We start from the raw sequence: 16,174 nt of genomic DNA, 5'->3' as shown, positions 1-16,174 counted from the left end.
GCTTGGATGGATGCAGCTCCCACAACACTCAAAAAGCTTGACACCGTCCAGGACAAAGCAGCCCGCTTGATTGGCACCACATCCACAATCGTTCACTCCCTCCGCCACCGACGCACAGTAGCAGAAGTATCTACAAGATACACTGCAGGAATTCACCAAGGCTCCTTAGACATCACCTCCCAAACCCACGGCAACTACCATCTAGAAGGACAAGCAGGCAGATGGGAACACCACCACCTGGAATTTCTCCTCTCAGTCACTCACCATCCCGACTTGGAAATGTATCGCCCTTTCCTCCGTGTCACTGGGTCAAAATCCTAGAATTCCCTTCTTAACAGTATTGTGGGTGCACCTACACTACATGGACTGCAGCAGCTCAAGAAAGCAGCTCATCACCACCTTCTCAAGGGCAACTAGGGATGGACAATAAATGCTGATGCTGCCAGCAAAGCCCAATTCTGTGAATGAATAAAAAAATGGCCTACCCTGTATCCTGATATTGAGACCCCTCGTTCTAGACACCCCCCCACCCACCCAGAGGAAACATTATCCCTGCATCTGGTCTGTCCATCCCTGACAGAATTTTATATATTTCAGTGAGATCTCCTCTCATTCTTCTAATCTCCCGTGAATTCAGACCTAGTCGGCCCAATCTCTTCTCATACGACAACCCTGCCATCCCAGGAATCAGTCTGGTGAATCTTCGCTGCACTCCTCTATCACAAGTATATCCTTTCTTAGGTAAGGAGTCCAAAACTGCACACAATGCACCAGGTGTGGTCTCACCAAGGCCCTGCAGAGCTGCAGTAAGACATTCTTGCTCCTGTACTCAAGTCCTCTCGCAATGAAGGCCAGCAGACCATTTGCTTTCTTAACTACTTGCTGCAACTGCATGCTTGCTTTCAGTGATTGGTGTACAAGGACACCCAGGTCCCTTTGTAGGTCAATATTTCCCAATCTATCACCATTTAAATAATATCCTGCCATTCTGTTTTTCCTACCAAAGTGGATAACTTCACACTTATCCACATTACACTGTATCTACCATGTATTTGCCATTTGCCCACACACTCAAATTGTCTAAATCGCCTTGAAGCCTCTTAACATCCTCCTCACCACTCACATTCCCACCTAGTTTTGTGTCGTCAGCAAACTTAGAAATATTACATTTGGTTCCCTCATCCAAATCGTTGATATATATTGTGAATAGCTGGGGCCAAAGCACTGATCTCTGCTGTACCCCTCTAGTCACTGCCTGCCATTCTGAAAAAGACCATTTATTCCTACTCCCTGTTTCCTGCCAGCTAACCAATTCTCAATCCATTCAAATATATTATCCCAATTCCATGTGCTTTAATTTTGTGTTGTCATTCAATCTCTCGAGACTTTCACCCTATCAAAGACTTTTATCCTTGTTCCTCCCACCTCTTGCTCACAACCTATTGCATCTCTAACTTTTCCCAGTTCTGATGAAAGGCCACAGATCTGAAATGTTACTTTTGTTTCTCTCTCCACATAGATGCTGCCTAACTTGCAGAGATTTTTCCAGCATTTTCTGTTTTCATTTCAATCAAAAAAGTAGATTGGTGGAAGTTAAGCTCAAGTGATTACATAAAAAATGTGTTCACCCAACAATTTCAATAAAAGAATCATGTGAAGACTATGTTTTCAAGTCAGTTTGATGTAAGGATAGATCTTGTCTTGTGCCATGTACTGACACCCTACTAGGAACAAATGATAATGCTTTTGAAGAGTTGAAGTTACTTTCATCAGTAAAGCTAATTTCTAGAGATTGCCTAGTTGACAGTGACATAGCTACAGTTATGAAAAAAAGGGGCTGAATCCAATGACTACAGCAGTGGTCCTGTTCACTGGCCAGAAATGTCAATCCTGCTGTGGCCATTTCAGGAGCCCTGATAAACAGGCAGTTTGCCTGCTGTTGGAAGGAGCGCGCCTCCAAGAGCTGCCGGTTAATCAGAGGCCGGAAGCTCTTCGGTCCTAGTTGTGCCACCAGGAGCAGTGGCCACAACTGGGACTGCAGGATGCCCTGGACCAGCAGCTAGCGATGGAGGCCTGGCACAGAAGTGAGTGGGGTGGGCTTTGTAGTGACAGGCAGAATTTTGCCCTTGATGGACGGGCGGGCCCCACTGGCTTGACGGCAAGCGGGCAGCCAATCGCCACCGCCGAAACGGGCCCCGCCGTCATTTTAAGTGGACGAGCCATTTAAGGCCCGCCCAGCGTGACACCCAATGAGAAGCGCTATGCGCTTCCTGTGCGAGGGGGGAGGGATTCCCCAACTGTCAGAGCGCGCTCTTTCGCACATGGGGACTATATACGGCTCTAAGGGGCCAGCTGATGACTGAAGCATCTCTGGTCAACGGATGCGCGCGAAAGAGTGCAATCTCCCTGAGACGAAGTGCTGCCTCAGAGAGAGCGCTGACAGTGTTTGAAATTTTAAAAATAGAAAAATAAAAAAATTAACATGTCCCTCTCATGTGACAATGTCACACAAGATGGGACATGTTAATAAATATCAGAAAAACTTTATTAAAGTTTTTTAAAACCGACATGAAACCTCATGCCACCAGTGGATGAGGTTTCATGTTTTTTCAGAAGCCCGCTGGGGCTCTTGGCCTGCCCGCCAGCCTTAAGGTTGGACGGGCAAGGTCTTTAATTGGTTTAACTATCCTGTCAATGGCCTCAATTGGCCATTGACAGGTCGGCGGGCGGACAGCTGATCGCGCTGTCCCCCCGCCTTCCTGAATATTTAAATGGGGTGGGATGACATCAAGGGTTCCCTCCAATGTCACCCCGTGTCAGTGAGCAGGCCCCGCCCCCAGCTCGCTGATGGAAAACTTCTGCCCATTGTGTGGGGCCCCACCCCCACTGCTGGTAGAATACCGGGCAACATATGGGCCTCAATTGTCCTAGGGGCAGCAAGGCTGTCCTCAACTTTCCCCATCCCTGACTTAATTGAGGGTGGGGGTGTGGGAGTTGGCAAAGTGACAGGCTCTCCGCACTGCACCTTCCTACCTGATTATGAGACCGCTCTGCCTCCCAGCCTGCTCCTGGGTAGGGGGAGGGGGTTGGTGGAGAAGGGTAGTAAATTCTATCTAAGGAGTGTTGACAAGCTAGCTCCTCAGCTGGGATCTCTTGCTATAATATAGCTAAGTGGGCAATCTGATCAGAGCTTAAGTGTCGAGGGCACTCGTATTTGCAGCTATCTGTGCCATTAGCAGTACATGTCCAAGTGTTGGTAATGCAGAAGATTCTGGTGTTGCTTCTCTTCACAACTGAACTCTGTCCGTGATACAGGTGAATCCTCTGAGTATCACTTCTGAGAATGAACATCAACCTGAAACTGATGCACTTTCTGATCTGGAACTAAAGATCTGCTGCTCATGGTTTTTTTCTGTTGAGGCAAATTGTGTTTTTATGCTTCGCAACTTCACAAAGTTTACAGGGCTGGAAATTGTGGGGTGTGGTGATCAGTGGAGACTGGTCACATTTGAAACACATCTGGTGGCAACATGCCAGCATCAACCTATGCCAAACTAGTTAACATAAGATCCAGGGTGGAAACCTTGATAGAATGCTGAAAGGAGGCTCAGATTTGACTTTGGGCGCGTGTAAAATGGCCAAGATTGGTTTAGCCACCTGTTATAATCATTTGCAATTTTCATTTCATTGACTTGAATTGGGGCAAAACAGGAGGAATGCAGCTTCAACACAACACTTCAGTGTCAAAATTAAGAAACACCCTTATGCAAGCCAAAGTGTTTGAAAAAGATCAGTGCTCTAGTGTTTTCTTCATAGGATAACACTCACCCATTTAAATGTGAAATTGAGCGAAAGGAGGAAACAATAATTGTGCATTATCAGATGCAGGGAATTCAATAGAATTTCTTTTAAAGAATTACATATTATCTCTACTTAGTAAACACCATTGATTATAGCCTATGAAACATAGGTATCCAATTATCCATGGTTCTAAGGTACGAATCACACCTAGTTTGTAGGAATGTTTAATGTAATGTGTGCGTGACGATCCCAGTCCCTCAAAGTTGAAGACTGATCATTTACTTAGCAATTACACTTAAGTACAAAATCAATAAGCAAGAAACCAGATATGTTTATTATAGGAGTATGTACATCTTTTATGATAAAGATACAAAAACTGCCTTTTCCCCCCCTCGTGGAATAAGGTATACACAGTATTGCAGGTAAAAGCACTAGCTAGCAGTTGTTAACTTTACAGTAGACACCTGAAAACAAAGGCAACGCTGTCAAAATGTTCAGTTTAAGATCATTTTGAGAAAAGGTAGATTTTACCAAATAATTATGAAAACATGGCTACCTCAAACTCACCAGAGGGAAATTTACATCAAGAACACTGGCTAACTTTTTAAATACAGAAACAAGAAACAAGAGAAAAAATATCTCTAGTAAATACAGACTGTTCTTCTAGCTGAGATTGTATTCCATTTAGCACCATTTGCAGGTGAATCCTGCATATTGGGTGAAGAAACAATGTACTCCCGATAACCCGCTTCAAAGCCTAGAAACAACTTTAAGCATAACTTTCAATTAGTAACCCCCATTAAGCCTTAAAAGGCTACTTATATTTGTGTTGACTGGACGGAGTTGTTTCCTTTCAACAGGTTAACATTTGCATAATATTGTGCAGTAACTTATTGGGGAGGGGGTAGAAATCAAAGAATTCTGTGTGCAGGATAAATTTAATAAACAAGACTAAGATTACCTTAAAAGAAAACTTTACTTCGTAAAAACAACTATAATTAAAATATATATGGCAATATCAGGGATCCCTGAGTTAATTTTTAAAAAAAGATGGAGATTTTGTCTTGCAAAAAAATTACACTTTTGTGCTGTAGAATTACAAATTGATGTAAATACTGAATGTAACAACGTGGCATTAACATAAGCTGCTGTCCAGAACTCAGTTCTGTTCTTCAATTATAAGACTTTAGTTCTAATCCCTTGAGACAAGTGACTGCTGCATATAACAACATACAGTCCTCTATTCTGCCAAGTGCACACTGCAGTGTGTTTAGTTGTCCCCCAGCATTCATTTTTAAAAAAGTTTTATAAATGTATTTACAAAGATGTAATTTTATCGTAGCTTTGTAACCAGTCAGAAAGCTAACAAATTGTTTACTGTTACAAAAAGTTAACCAGATTACCAATATTAAAAAAAATCTGTACATTAAACTAAATTAATTTTGCAGTCCTTTGCATAATGAATACTATATAAATTTCTAATCTGTAAGGCACCAATAGAGTAACATCTATCACTGTCCATTGTGCAGCAATTTTACTGAACAGGTTAACCCTCATTCTGGGAATCTTAAGCAGTTGTTTCTGATCACAAAAATACTCACACAAACAACACAAAAATACATATACAAATACAATTATTCAAAAATAGTGAAATAAATCAAGAAAATCAACTTTTGACTTGTATAATTCATACATGCTTAAAAAGAGGAATGTTGCAAATAATTCCAGGTAACAACAACAAACTTAAATGTGCATTATTTGTGAATATAGCTTGTCATAATTTGTTAGGGAACAAGTATTTTTTAGAATTTAAACTAAAATGTCAAAGTGCATTATTCACAAATACTGCACATTTAAATTTTGTTACTGATAGTACAATAGCTTAAAGGATCAATCCAGAACTAAAGAGATTCCCCCCCACCCATTGTGCAAATAAAACTGATATTTCCCAATAATGCTCAGCCAGTCGCCTTTTGTGAAACAAGTATAGCTCTGAACTGTGTACTGTGTATTGAAGGAAAGTACTTCAATTATCAACAACCCTTATGGCTCTCTGATTGACTTTACTTTGAGTATTCTTCACACATTGAATCCAGAAGCATGGCACAACAGTCCTTGGCAGTCAGACATTAATCTGTTTCTATTTGAATATCTGGAGAGGAAATAGATGCTCACAAAACAACTGTTATGTCAGAGTCCATTATTTTTTTAAAAAACTCTCTAGAATGTAGAGTGTTTCCATCCCACAATTCAATAGATAAACTCTCCTGAAATTTCCTGTAAGGTGTTAAAGGGCTCTTCAAATTTGAAGCGTTTGGAGATGGCTTTTTGGTCAGTTTTTAGGTTTTCTTTCTCAGACTGTCTGCACTGTCCCAGCGTGTATGATGCCATGACAATGAGCTCCTCTGTTTCTTGGCTTTGCTTTTCTGATTCTTCTGAAATTGTAGATTCAAGGGTGTTGGTGGAGGTTTCAGAGACAAATTCTGTTTCATCGCATTCATGTACCAACCATGGGTGCCTCAGACACTCCTCAGCTAAAGCTCGTTCTCTGCCAAAGAAAGCAGATAACACACTAAACAATAGTAGAAAAGTCAAAAATCATTTTAAATCAAACCACGCTACAGGCATTGGGTGTGTGAATCTGGGCTCGCGCAATGAGAAAATGTAGCAGCATGATACAACATCAATTGATGGACACAATGTTGGGGGTCACATTGTGGTTGCTTAGAGTAGAAATGGGTTGGGAGTGAAGTATCGCAAGGGTTGAGATTATTTGGATTTGAGCAAAGGGAGCACAATCTTGAAATTTGCTAATGTCACAAAAGGAAGAGGTTTGGCAAACAGGAAGATTTTAGAAGACAAGGACAGGTTAACAGAATGGGAAGATGGGTAACAAATGTACTTTAAAGTGGATATATGAGGAGTAATATATTTTGGGGAGAAAAATATGGAATGAGAGAATACACTCAATGGAATAGTGTGGATGTACAGAGATAAATCAGTTCAAATGCATAATCCCCTTAAAGTGTAAGAGCAGCTAAATAAAACCACAATCAGTCGTAGGAAGAAGAGCGTACAATTTTAGGGCACTTTCTTTATAGAAAGAATATTAAAGCTTTTGAGAGATTACAGCATAAATTCATCAGGATTAGGTTAAGCATGGGAAAACACTAATGAGGATAGAAGTAAAATATTGGGATTATTTCCATTGGAGCAGAAAAGGTTAAGTGAAGATTGAACTTATGTTTTTTTTAAAGATTCATTCCTGGGATGAACTTTGCTGGCGGGACTAGTATTTGTTGTCATTTCCTAGTTGCCCTTTGGAAAGTGGTCATGAGCCACCTTCTTAAACCACTGCAGTCCATGTGGTGTAGGTGCACACACAGTGCCATTAGGAAGGTTTTAGACCAAGTGACAGTGAGGTAATTAGCCATAGCCCATGAGAGATCACAGGCATTTATCTCTCTTAGGGAGAGACAAGTAGTTAAATATAGCTTGATGGGCAGTGCTCAGCATCAAGGATGGGGCAAGGCAAGGAGACAGACTACCATTGCCACACAGAGATTGAACCCACACCATTGGCGTTATTCTGTACCAAACTCTAATCATCTAGCCAACTAAGCTAATCAACTCCCAGCCAGTGACAGTGAAGGAACAGAGATATAGTTCAAAATCAGGATGGTGTGTGGCTTGGAGGGGAACTTGTAGGTGGTGTTCCCATAATTCCATTGCCCTTGTCCTTTTAGATGGTAGAGGTCATGGTTTGGAAGGTGTGTTCGAAGGAGGCTTGGTGAGTTGCTATAGAGCATCCTGGAGATGGATTATATTTTAGGATTATATTCGCTGGAGTTCAGAAGAATGAGGGGGGAATCTCATAGAAACCTATAAAATTCTAACAGGACTAGACAGGGTAGATCGAGGAAGGATGTTCCCGATGGTGGGGGAGTCCAGAACCAGGGGTCACAGTCTGAGGATAAGGGGTAGACCATTTAGGACTGAGGTGAGCAGAAATTTCTTCACCCAGAGAGTGGTGAGCCTGTGGAATTCGCTACCACAGAAAGTAGTTGAGGCCAAAACATTGTATGCTTTCAAGAAGGAGTTAGATATAGCTCTTGGGGCGAAAGGGATCAAAGGATATGGGGAGAAAGCGGGAGCAGGCTATTGAGTTGGATGATCAGCCATGATCATAACGAACAGCAGAGCAGGCTCGAAGGACCGAATGGCCTACCCCTGCTCCTATTTTCTATGTTTCTATGGTACACACTGATGTCAGTCTGCTTCACTGGTGGAGAGAGTGGAATGAAGTGGTGGATGGGCTGCCAATCAAGCAGGCTTTTTTGTCCTGGATGGTGCCAAGCTTTGAGTGTTGTTGGAGGTGCACTCATCCAGGCAAGTGGAGAGTATTCCATTGCACTCCTGATTTGTGCCTTGTAGATATTGGACAGGCTCTGGGGAGTCAGGAGGTAAGTTAAATGCTGCAGAATTCCCAGCCTCTGACCTGCTCTTGTAGCCACAGTATTTATATGGCTAGTCCAGTTCAGGTTCTGGTCAATGGTAAACCCCAGGATGTTGATGGAGAAGCGTTCAGTGATGCTAATGCCACTGAATGTCAAAAGGAGATGGTCAGATTCTCTCTTGTTGGAGATGGTCGTTGCCTAGCACTTGCGTAGCATAACAATGTTACTTGCCGCTTATTAGCCCATGTAGGATCGAAATCCCCTCCAACTGGGAAATTTATGGAACATAATTTCAAACCCACAGACATGTTTTGCCCTCATTATTGGAACTATAAATTTCAAAATGGTAAGCTGCAGTCAGCAGTACAGGGCTGGGCAACAAGGAGTTAATTCGGACATTTAGTGAAAACACAGTGACTTATCAAAAGGGTTTGGACATTGACTAACATATTCAAGAAGTATAATTACCCAATACAATGGCAAAAGGACATATCAATACAATACACTCAAGGAATTATTCAACCACCACAGACAATAGTGCTGGAACAGGGTCATTCAAACCTTCATTAACTTTGGAGCCAGGTGCTGTTATTGTGCTGTTACTGTGCTACCTCAAACAGCAAGATAATTGCTTATACAATGAGAACTGATAATATTCGGCTGGATACGTCTTCCATGGAAAACCGTGTATTGTTTCAACCAGCAGGAGTTGATGACATTTGTCTGGACTTTGTGTGGAATCAACTAAATGGACATTGGAACAACAGGAAATATGTTTTGACATGTCGGAGTTAAATTATTATAAAATAAGAGCAAATCTGAGGTGTTGGGCTGCAGTTGGAAGAAGGGTCGAGTTTGGTCACCTTGACTCAGTTCTGTAGTCAACACCGGATAGACCAGCCATGTTGGGGATTGTAAGTTTTAGCCAAAACATTGTGACATTGGCTTGAGGGTTTTGTGAAGGTTTGCGGTGAAAATTTGTTTTTTTTGCCAGCACCTTGTAACTTGTTTCAGCCATATCTTGGTGATATTGTTCTGAGGGATTTTTATTTTCTTCAGGTTTCAGGACAGGGCGTGGTGTTTTATCTGTGTTTTTGTAAGTTTGAGTCGTGCTGACTGTGTGTCAGGTACTGGGAATAGGTTGTTTTAAATTTTGGGTTTTGTATTGTGGGATTGTGGGTGATTCAATAAAGCAATTGTGAATTATCAGAAGAAACTTGTCTCACTGGTCATTCTGATCAAGCCATACACTTGTGAATCTGGTGTCACGAACTTGAGTGTGGGGAGGGTCTCTGAGGGGAAAAGGGAAACTCCTACACCCAAGCCTGAATGTTGACCAGGTCTTGATGCATATTGGCATGGACTGCTTCAGTATCTGAAGTGTTGCACATTGAAATGAACATTCTGCAATCATCAGTGAACATCCATCAGTCAACATCCCCATCTTATGATGGTGTGAGGGAATCAATAGTTTTTGGATTTTTGTCTGTGTGCTTTTGGACGGGGAGCCATTGTAAGTTAGCATCTGTGAGAGTGATCTTTTGTTGACTGGAGATTGTAACATTTAGGGTATAGAATGTACTAAGGGTTGATACATTAGATTCTGCCTCAGAACAGAGGCTGACCTCTGTTGTAAGATTTAACCGGACTCAGTTCAGTTCAAGCAGCAGTTGTTGGCAACAGCTCCACTGGGAGTTGGGCACAGAAAGCAGGGAGCAGTGTCAGCTCAGTGAAGCTGATGTGGTTATCTGCTCCATAAAGCTGGAGGAGAATCAATTCACTAAGGCTACCAATTGTTTGTGGCAGCTCAGCTTGGGTGTTGGGGCTCCGAGAAGTCCAGGAGCAGTTGTATGCTAGAGATCTGGGAGGTGAACATAGTTGTTGGCAGCAGCATGGCTGAGGAGTCAGGACCGTGCTTGTGTTTAGAAGCTGGAGTGTAGCCTAGCCAACACAGTTGGATGCAGTTTCAGAAGTACATCGGCTCAGCTGGCAATGAAGACTAAGAAGCCTGGACCTGGGAGCAGATCTGAGAGATGTGGAATAGTGTGTGTTTTGGTGAGGATTGTACCCGTGAACCTCAGTTGGAGGAGAGCTGCTGTCAGCTGGGGATCAGACCAGCTCTTTAAAAGGAGAGGAGCTGAAATTCCTCGATGCCTGGGTGGGTTGCTGGGATATTCGTGGGATCTGTCTTGACTGTGCCTGCCATTTAATGTGCAGTTTGTGATGTGTTTGATCACATGTTAATTCATGATTAACTCATTAATTCTGGATGTTAGAGAATAAGATAGATAGTGCTGACTGTTCGCTTTGCTGACTTTTGTACAGTAGAAGTTCTTCTGTTGTGTTTAAAACCATGGAATCTTGTGGCTTTATTCTCTTACTAAGTAACTGGGATTTCAAATTTTGTCTACTTTACAACAAGAGTTACTGGTCCCTAACCAGATCGTAATAAAATTGCAGGTCTCATCCGGGATCGTAACAACGGACAGAAGGTCATCAATGAAGCGGCTGAAGATATTTGGGCTAGAACACTACCCTAAGAACTGTGGCATCCTGGGGCTGAGACAAATAGCTTCCAACAACCACAAGCATCTTACTTTGAGTTAAGTATTACTCGAACTAGTGGAAAGATTTTCCCCCGATCCCATTGACTTAAATTTTGCTAGGGCTCTTTTATGCCAAACTTGATCAAATGCTGCCTTAATGTCAAAGGAAGTCACTCTCACCCCACTTCTTTATTTCAGCTCTTTTGTCCATATTTGGAACAAAGTTTTAAGAATGACTGAATGTCCTTGGTGAAATAACAGTGAGCAGGTTGTTGCTGAGTAAGTGCCACAAAATAACAGCACTTTTGACAACACCTTCCATCACTTTGCTGATGATCAAGAGTAGTGTAATGGGATGGTAATTGACTGGATTGGATTTGTCCTGCTTTCTGTGGACAGGATCTACTTAGGCAATTTTCCAAATTGCCGGGTAGATGCCAGTATTATAACTGTACTGGAACAGCTTGGCTAGGGGTGTGGCTAGTTCTGGAGCACAAGTCTTCAGTACTACAGCTGGGATGTTGTCAGAGCCCGTAGCCTTTACTCTAGCCAGTGTCTTCAGCTATTTCGTGATACCTCGTGCAGTGAATCGAACTGGGTGAAGACTGGGACCTCAGAAGGAGGCATGGATAGATTATCCACTCAGTACTTCAGACTGAAGATGGTAGCGAATATTTCTTTTGTACTAATGTGCTGGACTCTGCCATAGCGTATTTGTGAAGCCTCCTTTTCCCGTTATTTGTTTAATTTTCCACCACCATTCACAACTGCATGTGGCAGGACTGCAGAGTTTTGACCTACTCCATTGGTTGTGGGATTGCCTGTAACATGTTGTTTGTTCAGTTTAACATACATTGTAGCTTCAATAGATTGGCATACCATTTTTAGGTTTGCCGTAGTGCTATTCTTGGCATGCTCTCCTACACTTCTCCAGATTGATCGCCTGGTTTGATGGTAATGGTAGAGTGAGGGATATGTCAGACCATGAGATTATAAATGACAATTTAGCTGTTGCTGATGACCCACTGCGCCTCATGGATGCCCAGTTTTGAGCCGCTAGATCCGCTCTGAATCTGTCCCATTTAGCACAATGGAGGGTATCCTCATTGTGAAGATGGGACATTGTCTCCACAGTGGTGGTCACTCCTACCAATACAGAATTGGACAGATGCATCTGCGACAAATAGATGGATGAGGATGAGGTCAAGTAGGCTTTGCCCTTGTATTGATTCTCTTACCAGCTGCTGCTTTGAAGTCCCTGTGTCTTTGCTACCCTCAGTGTTTCTTCCAAGTGTTGCTGAACATGGAGAAATACTGATTCATCAGCTGAGGATGGTTGGTAGGTGGTAAATGGTAGGTTTCCTTACCTCAATATTTAACCTGCTGCCATAAGGTTCCAGAGTCATACTGAAGACTCAATCCCTCCTAACTACATAACACTGTGCTACGTTACCTGGTGTTGGTGGTGTTTGGGGCATTGGCTGTAAGGTTTGGTGAGTATGACTATTGCCTGACTAGCCTGTGGAACAGTTCTCTCAATTTTTGCCCATGTCCCAAGAGGTTAGTGAGGAGGACTTTGCAGTGTCGACTGGGCTGGGTTTCCCATTGTCCTTTCCGGTGCCTAGGACAATGCCGGGTGGTCCATCCCATTTTATTTATTTTTTGACATTTCCATAGCAGTTTAATACAACTGAGTGTTAGACAATTTCAGAGGGCAGTTAAGAATCAACCACAAAGCTGTGGGTCTGGAGTCACATATAGTCCAGACTGGATAAGGACAACAGATTCACTAAAGGGAATTTGTGAACCAGATGGGTTTTTAAAGACAACCCAGTGGTTACTGAGACTAGCTGTTTACTCCACATTCATGAATTAATTGAATTTAAATTCCAACAGCTACAATGGTGGGATTTGAAGTCATGTCTCTGGAGCATTTGTCCAGGCCTCTGGACTACTCATTGAGCAACATTATCACTGAGGTACCGTTCCCATGTATACAGATGGACAGCTCCTGCTTTCCTCCCCCCGCCACTTCAGTAATATCAGCTCTACTATGTTGGAATCTTTAAACATCCTGTATAAATGAATGCTGAAGCATTGTAATTTTATTAAAATCTCAGCCTGAATAATTCTTTTTGAATAATAAAAAGACACATTTGCTAGTAATGAATTAACTTCTCTCCTCTTATACCCCCACTCCCTACATAAACCCTTCTATCCTGATGCTTACTCAACTCAACAATTCAATATGTATCAAAAAATATTCCAGGCCCAGCTGTTTGCACCATACTTTGATTTTTTTAAAAATTCATTCAGGCCAGCATTTATTGCCCATCCCTAATTGCCCTTGAGAAAGTGGTGGTGAGCCCTCTTCTTGAACCACTGCAATCCCCTCATGCCCTCTCGGAGCTCACCTTGACCATGAGACCCACCTCCTGTTTCCTCAATTCTATTCCCACAAACTGTTGGTCATCCAACTTCCCCTCCTGGTCCCATGTTAGCTGATATTGTAAAGAGTTCTCTCTTCAGGTCTTGTCCCTCTCTCCTTTAAAATCTGCCATGATCACGCTTCAAAAAACAAACCCTTGACACCACCATCCTTGCAAACTGCCAGCCCAATTCCAACCTCCCTTCCCTCTCGAAAATCCTTGAACATGCTGTTTACATCTTTCCTGGAAGTTCCTGTTTGAATTCCTCCAATCAGGTTCCGTCCCTGCCACAGTACCGAAATGCCTCTTATCAAAGTACAAATGACATCCTATATGACTGTGACAAAGTTAAACTTTCCTTCCTTGTTCTTCTCAACCTGTCTGCAGCCTTTGACTCGGTTGATAACATCATCCTCCTCCAATGCCTCTCCTCTGTCGTCCAGCTTGTGGGACTGCTTTCTCGTGATTCCATTCTTAATTCTTACCTATCTGATCATTGCCAGAGAATCACTTGCAATGACTTTGCTTCCTGTTCCTGTGTGCACTGTTACCTCTGGCATCCCCCAAGTGTCCAACCTTGGCCCCCTCATTACATGCTGCCCCTCTGCGACATAATTTGAAACCATAGCAATAGTTTTCACGTGCACATTGACTACACCCAACTCTACCTCATCACCACCTCTCTTGGCTGTTCCTAAATTTTCAGACTGCTTGTATGACATCCAATACTGGATGAACAGAAATTTCCTTCAATTAAATATTGGGAAGACTGAAGCCACTGTTTTCATTGCTGCAAACACCCTTCCCTAACTACAGGCTCCATCCCTCTTCCGAACAACAGCCTGAGATTCAGCCAGTCTGTTTGCAACCTTGGTGTCACATTTGATCCGGAGCTGAGCTTCCAACCTCAGATTTGTGCTTTCACCAAGACCACCTCTGTAACATTGTTCAACTTCATCCCTGTCTCAGCTCATTGGCTGCTGAAACCCTCATTCATGCCTTTATTACCTCTAGATTCGTCTATTTCAAGTCTCCCACATTCTACGTAAACTTGAGCTCTTCCAAAACTGTGCTGTGCATGTCTTATTTCACAACAAGTCCCGCTTCCCCCATTACCTCTGTACTTGTTGACTGGTCAAGCAATGTGCTGGCTTTAAAATTCTTGTTCTTGTTTTCAAATCCCTCTCGGACTTGTCTCCCTATCTCTATAATCTTCTCCAGCTCCACGACCCTTCAAGATATCTGCGCTCCTCTAATTCTGGAATCCTATGCATTTCCAATTATAATTGTTCCATAATTGATGGCAAGACTTTCAGTTGCCTAGGCTGGACAGACTGGATGCAGGGATGATATTGGGTGGTCTAGAACAAGGGGTCACAAACTCAGGATATGGGATAGGCCATTTAGGACTGAGATGAGGAGAAACTTCTTCACTCAGAGGGTGGTGAACCTGTGGAATTCTCTACCACAGAAGGCTGTGGAGGCCAAGTCACTTAATATATTTAAGAAGGAAATAGATAGATTTCCAGACTCTAAAGGCATCAAGGGGCATGGGGAGAGGGCGGGAGCATGGTGTTGAGATAGAGGATCAGCCATGATCATTTGAATGGCGGAGCAGGCTTGAAGGGCTGAATGACCTACTCCTGTTTCTATATTTCAATGTTTCTAAGGTGTTTAAAACTTTTTCAACTTGCTGGCTCAGTTTTTCACCCAGCACCATTTCACCAGGTAACAGTGATATCAATCAACCCTATTATCACTGACTTGGAGACGCAAAATAAGTATGGAAATTTGCCAAAGACTAGAATGGCCTCCAATTTTTCAATGAGCTGAATAAATTAATGGGAAACAAGATGAAATCAGAAACTTACTCAGGCTCCTTAACAAGGAGTGTCTTAATGAAGTCTATGGCCTCTTTGGAGATGTTGTCAAAATCTTCTTCTGTGAAGCTGAGATTTATCTGAGAAATGTTGAGGAAAGTTTCTTGCTTGTCATCTCCCAGGAAAGGAGATATCCCTGTCAGCATGACATACGCAAGGACACCTATACTCCTAAACAGAGGAAAGTCATTCTAAGAAGCAGTTCCAACCAATTTAATTGCAATGCTCATTTTAAAAGGTCACACCTAGATTAACTCACCACATATCTGTTGCTGTGCTGATTGGCTCATAATTTAAAATTTCAGGAGCTGAAAAAAGGACAAAATAAATGTACATTTAGAGGCAAATTTACTGGACTTCACAAATAGCCAGGGTACACTGCACTCATCAATGAACTTCCTTAAATATTCGAGAGAAACCTATAGTAGTCATACAGAAGCATTGGGAAGAATTTTTACTGGTCTGACCCACAGGGAGCAGGTTGGTCAGAAAGCAGGGGCATCCCACAGTTCGGTATTCCCTCAGACGCTGTGGAGCTTTCAGTAGGCGCAGCCTGATTGACAGTTGGGCATTCAGTTGGGTAGATATCCCACTGACACCCCCAGCAGCAGGCAAGTCCATCCTGGGGATGGGGGTCAACTAGAGGAATTGTAGGCAATCAAAAGGGTGACAACGGAGGGGCTGATGATCCTAAGGAGAGAAGATTGAGGTATGGTGGCAGGTGTGGAGTGGATAGGGTTGCCAACTGTGATTAAATATACTTCTGGAGATTTCATTACATGACTTGCCCCCATGCCCCAGCCATTCGTTGGCCAACACATCCACACATCCATCCTTGTGACACACTGCCTTCCTGTGCCAATTGGAAAGCAAAAAGACTCACTACCCAATTTGATGATGCTTGACTGTCAGCCAAACAGCCTTCCCCCCGCCCCCCCCTTTCAATATTTTTATACCTGGTAGGGAGAAATGAAATGCTCAAAGAAAATGAAAAAAAAATCATTCTTTTAATGTCCCTTGGATTTTTCTCCAGGAATGCACACGGCAATGTCCTGGAGATT

At 42.7% G+C, this 16,174-nt stretch overlaps 1 protein-coding gene across 1 annotated transcript in view; it reads right to left on the bottom strand.

Annotated features, from left to right (window-relative positions):
- Positions 1–4,112: 4,112 nt before the first annotated feature.
- Positions 4,113–16,174, bottom strand: part of stk17a (serine/threonine kinase 17a) — a 109,178-nt gene continuing 97,116 nt past the window's right edge. Inside the window, exons 5-7 of the mRNA XM_078538573.1 lie at positions 15,373–15,421; positions 15,105–15,284; positions 4,113–6,349 (exon numbers count right to left, since the gene is read on the bottom strand). Coding sequence (XP_078394699.1) covers positions 6,052–6,349; positions 15,105–15,284; positions 15,373–15,421 — 527 coding nt within the window. The 3' untranslated portion in view covers positions 4,113–6,051. The remainder of the gene's footprint in view (positions 6,350–15,104; positions 15,285–15,372; positions 15,422–16,174) is intronic.

Source organism: Cetorhinus maximus, chromosome 3 (genome assembly GCF_964194155.1).
Source record: "Cetorhinus maximus chromosome 3, sCetMax3.hap1.1, whole genome shotgun sequence".
Lineage (NCBI taxonomy): Eukaryota > Metazoa > Chordata > Chondrichthyes > Lamniformes > Cetorhinidae > Cetorhinus > Cetorhinus maximus.
Note: the sequence above shows the minus strand (reverse complement) of the source record. Positions and strands in the feature narration are given on the sequence as shown.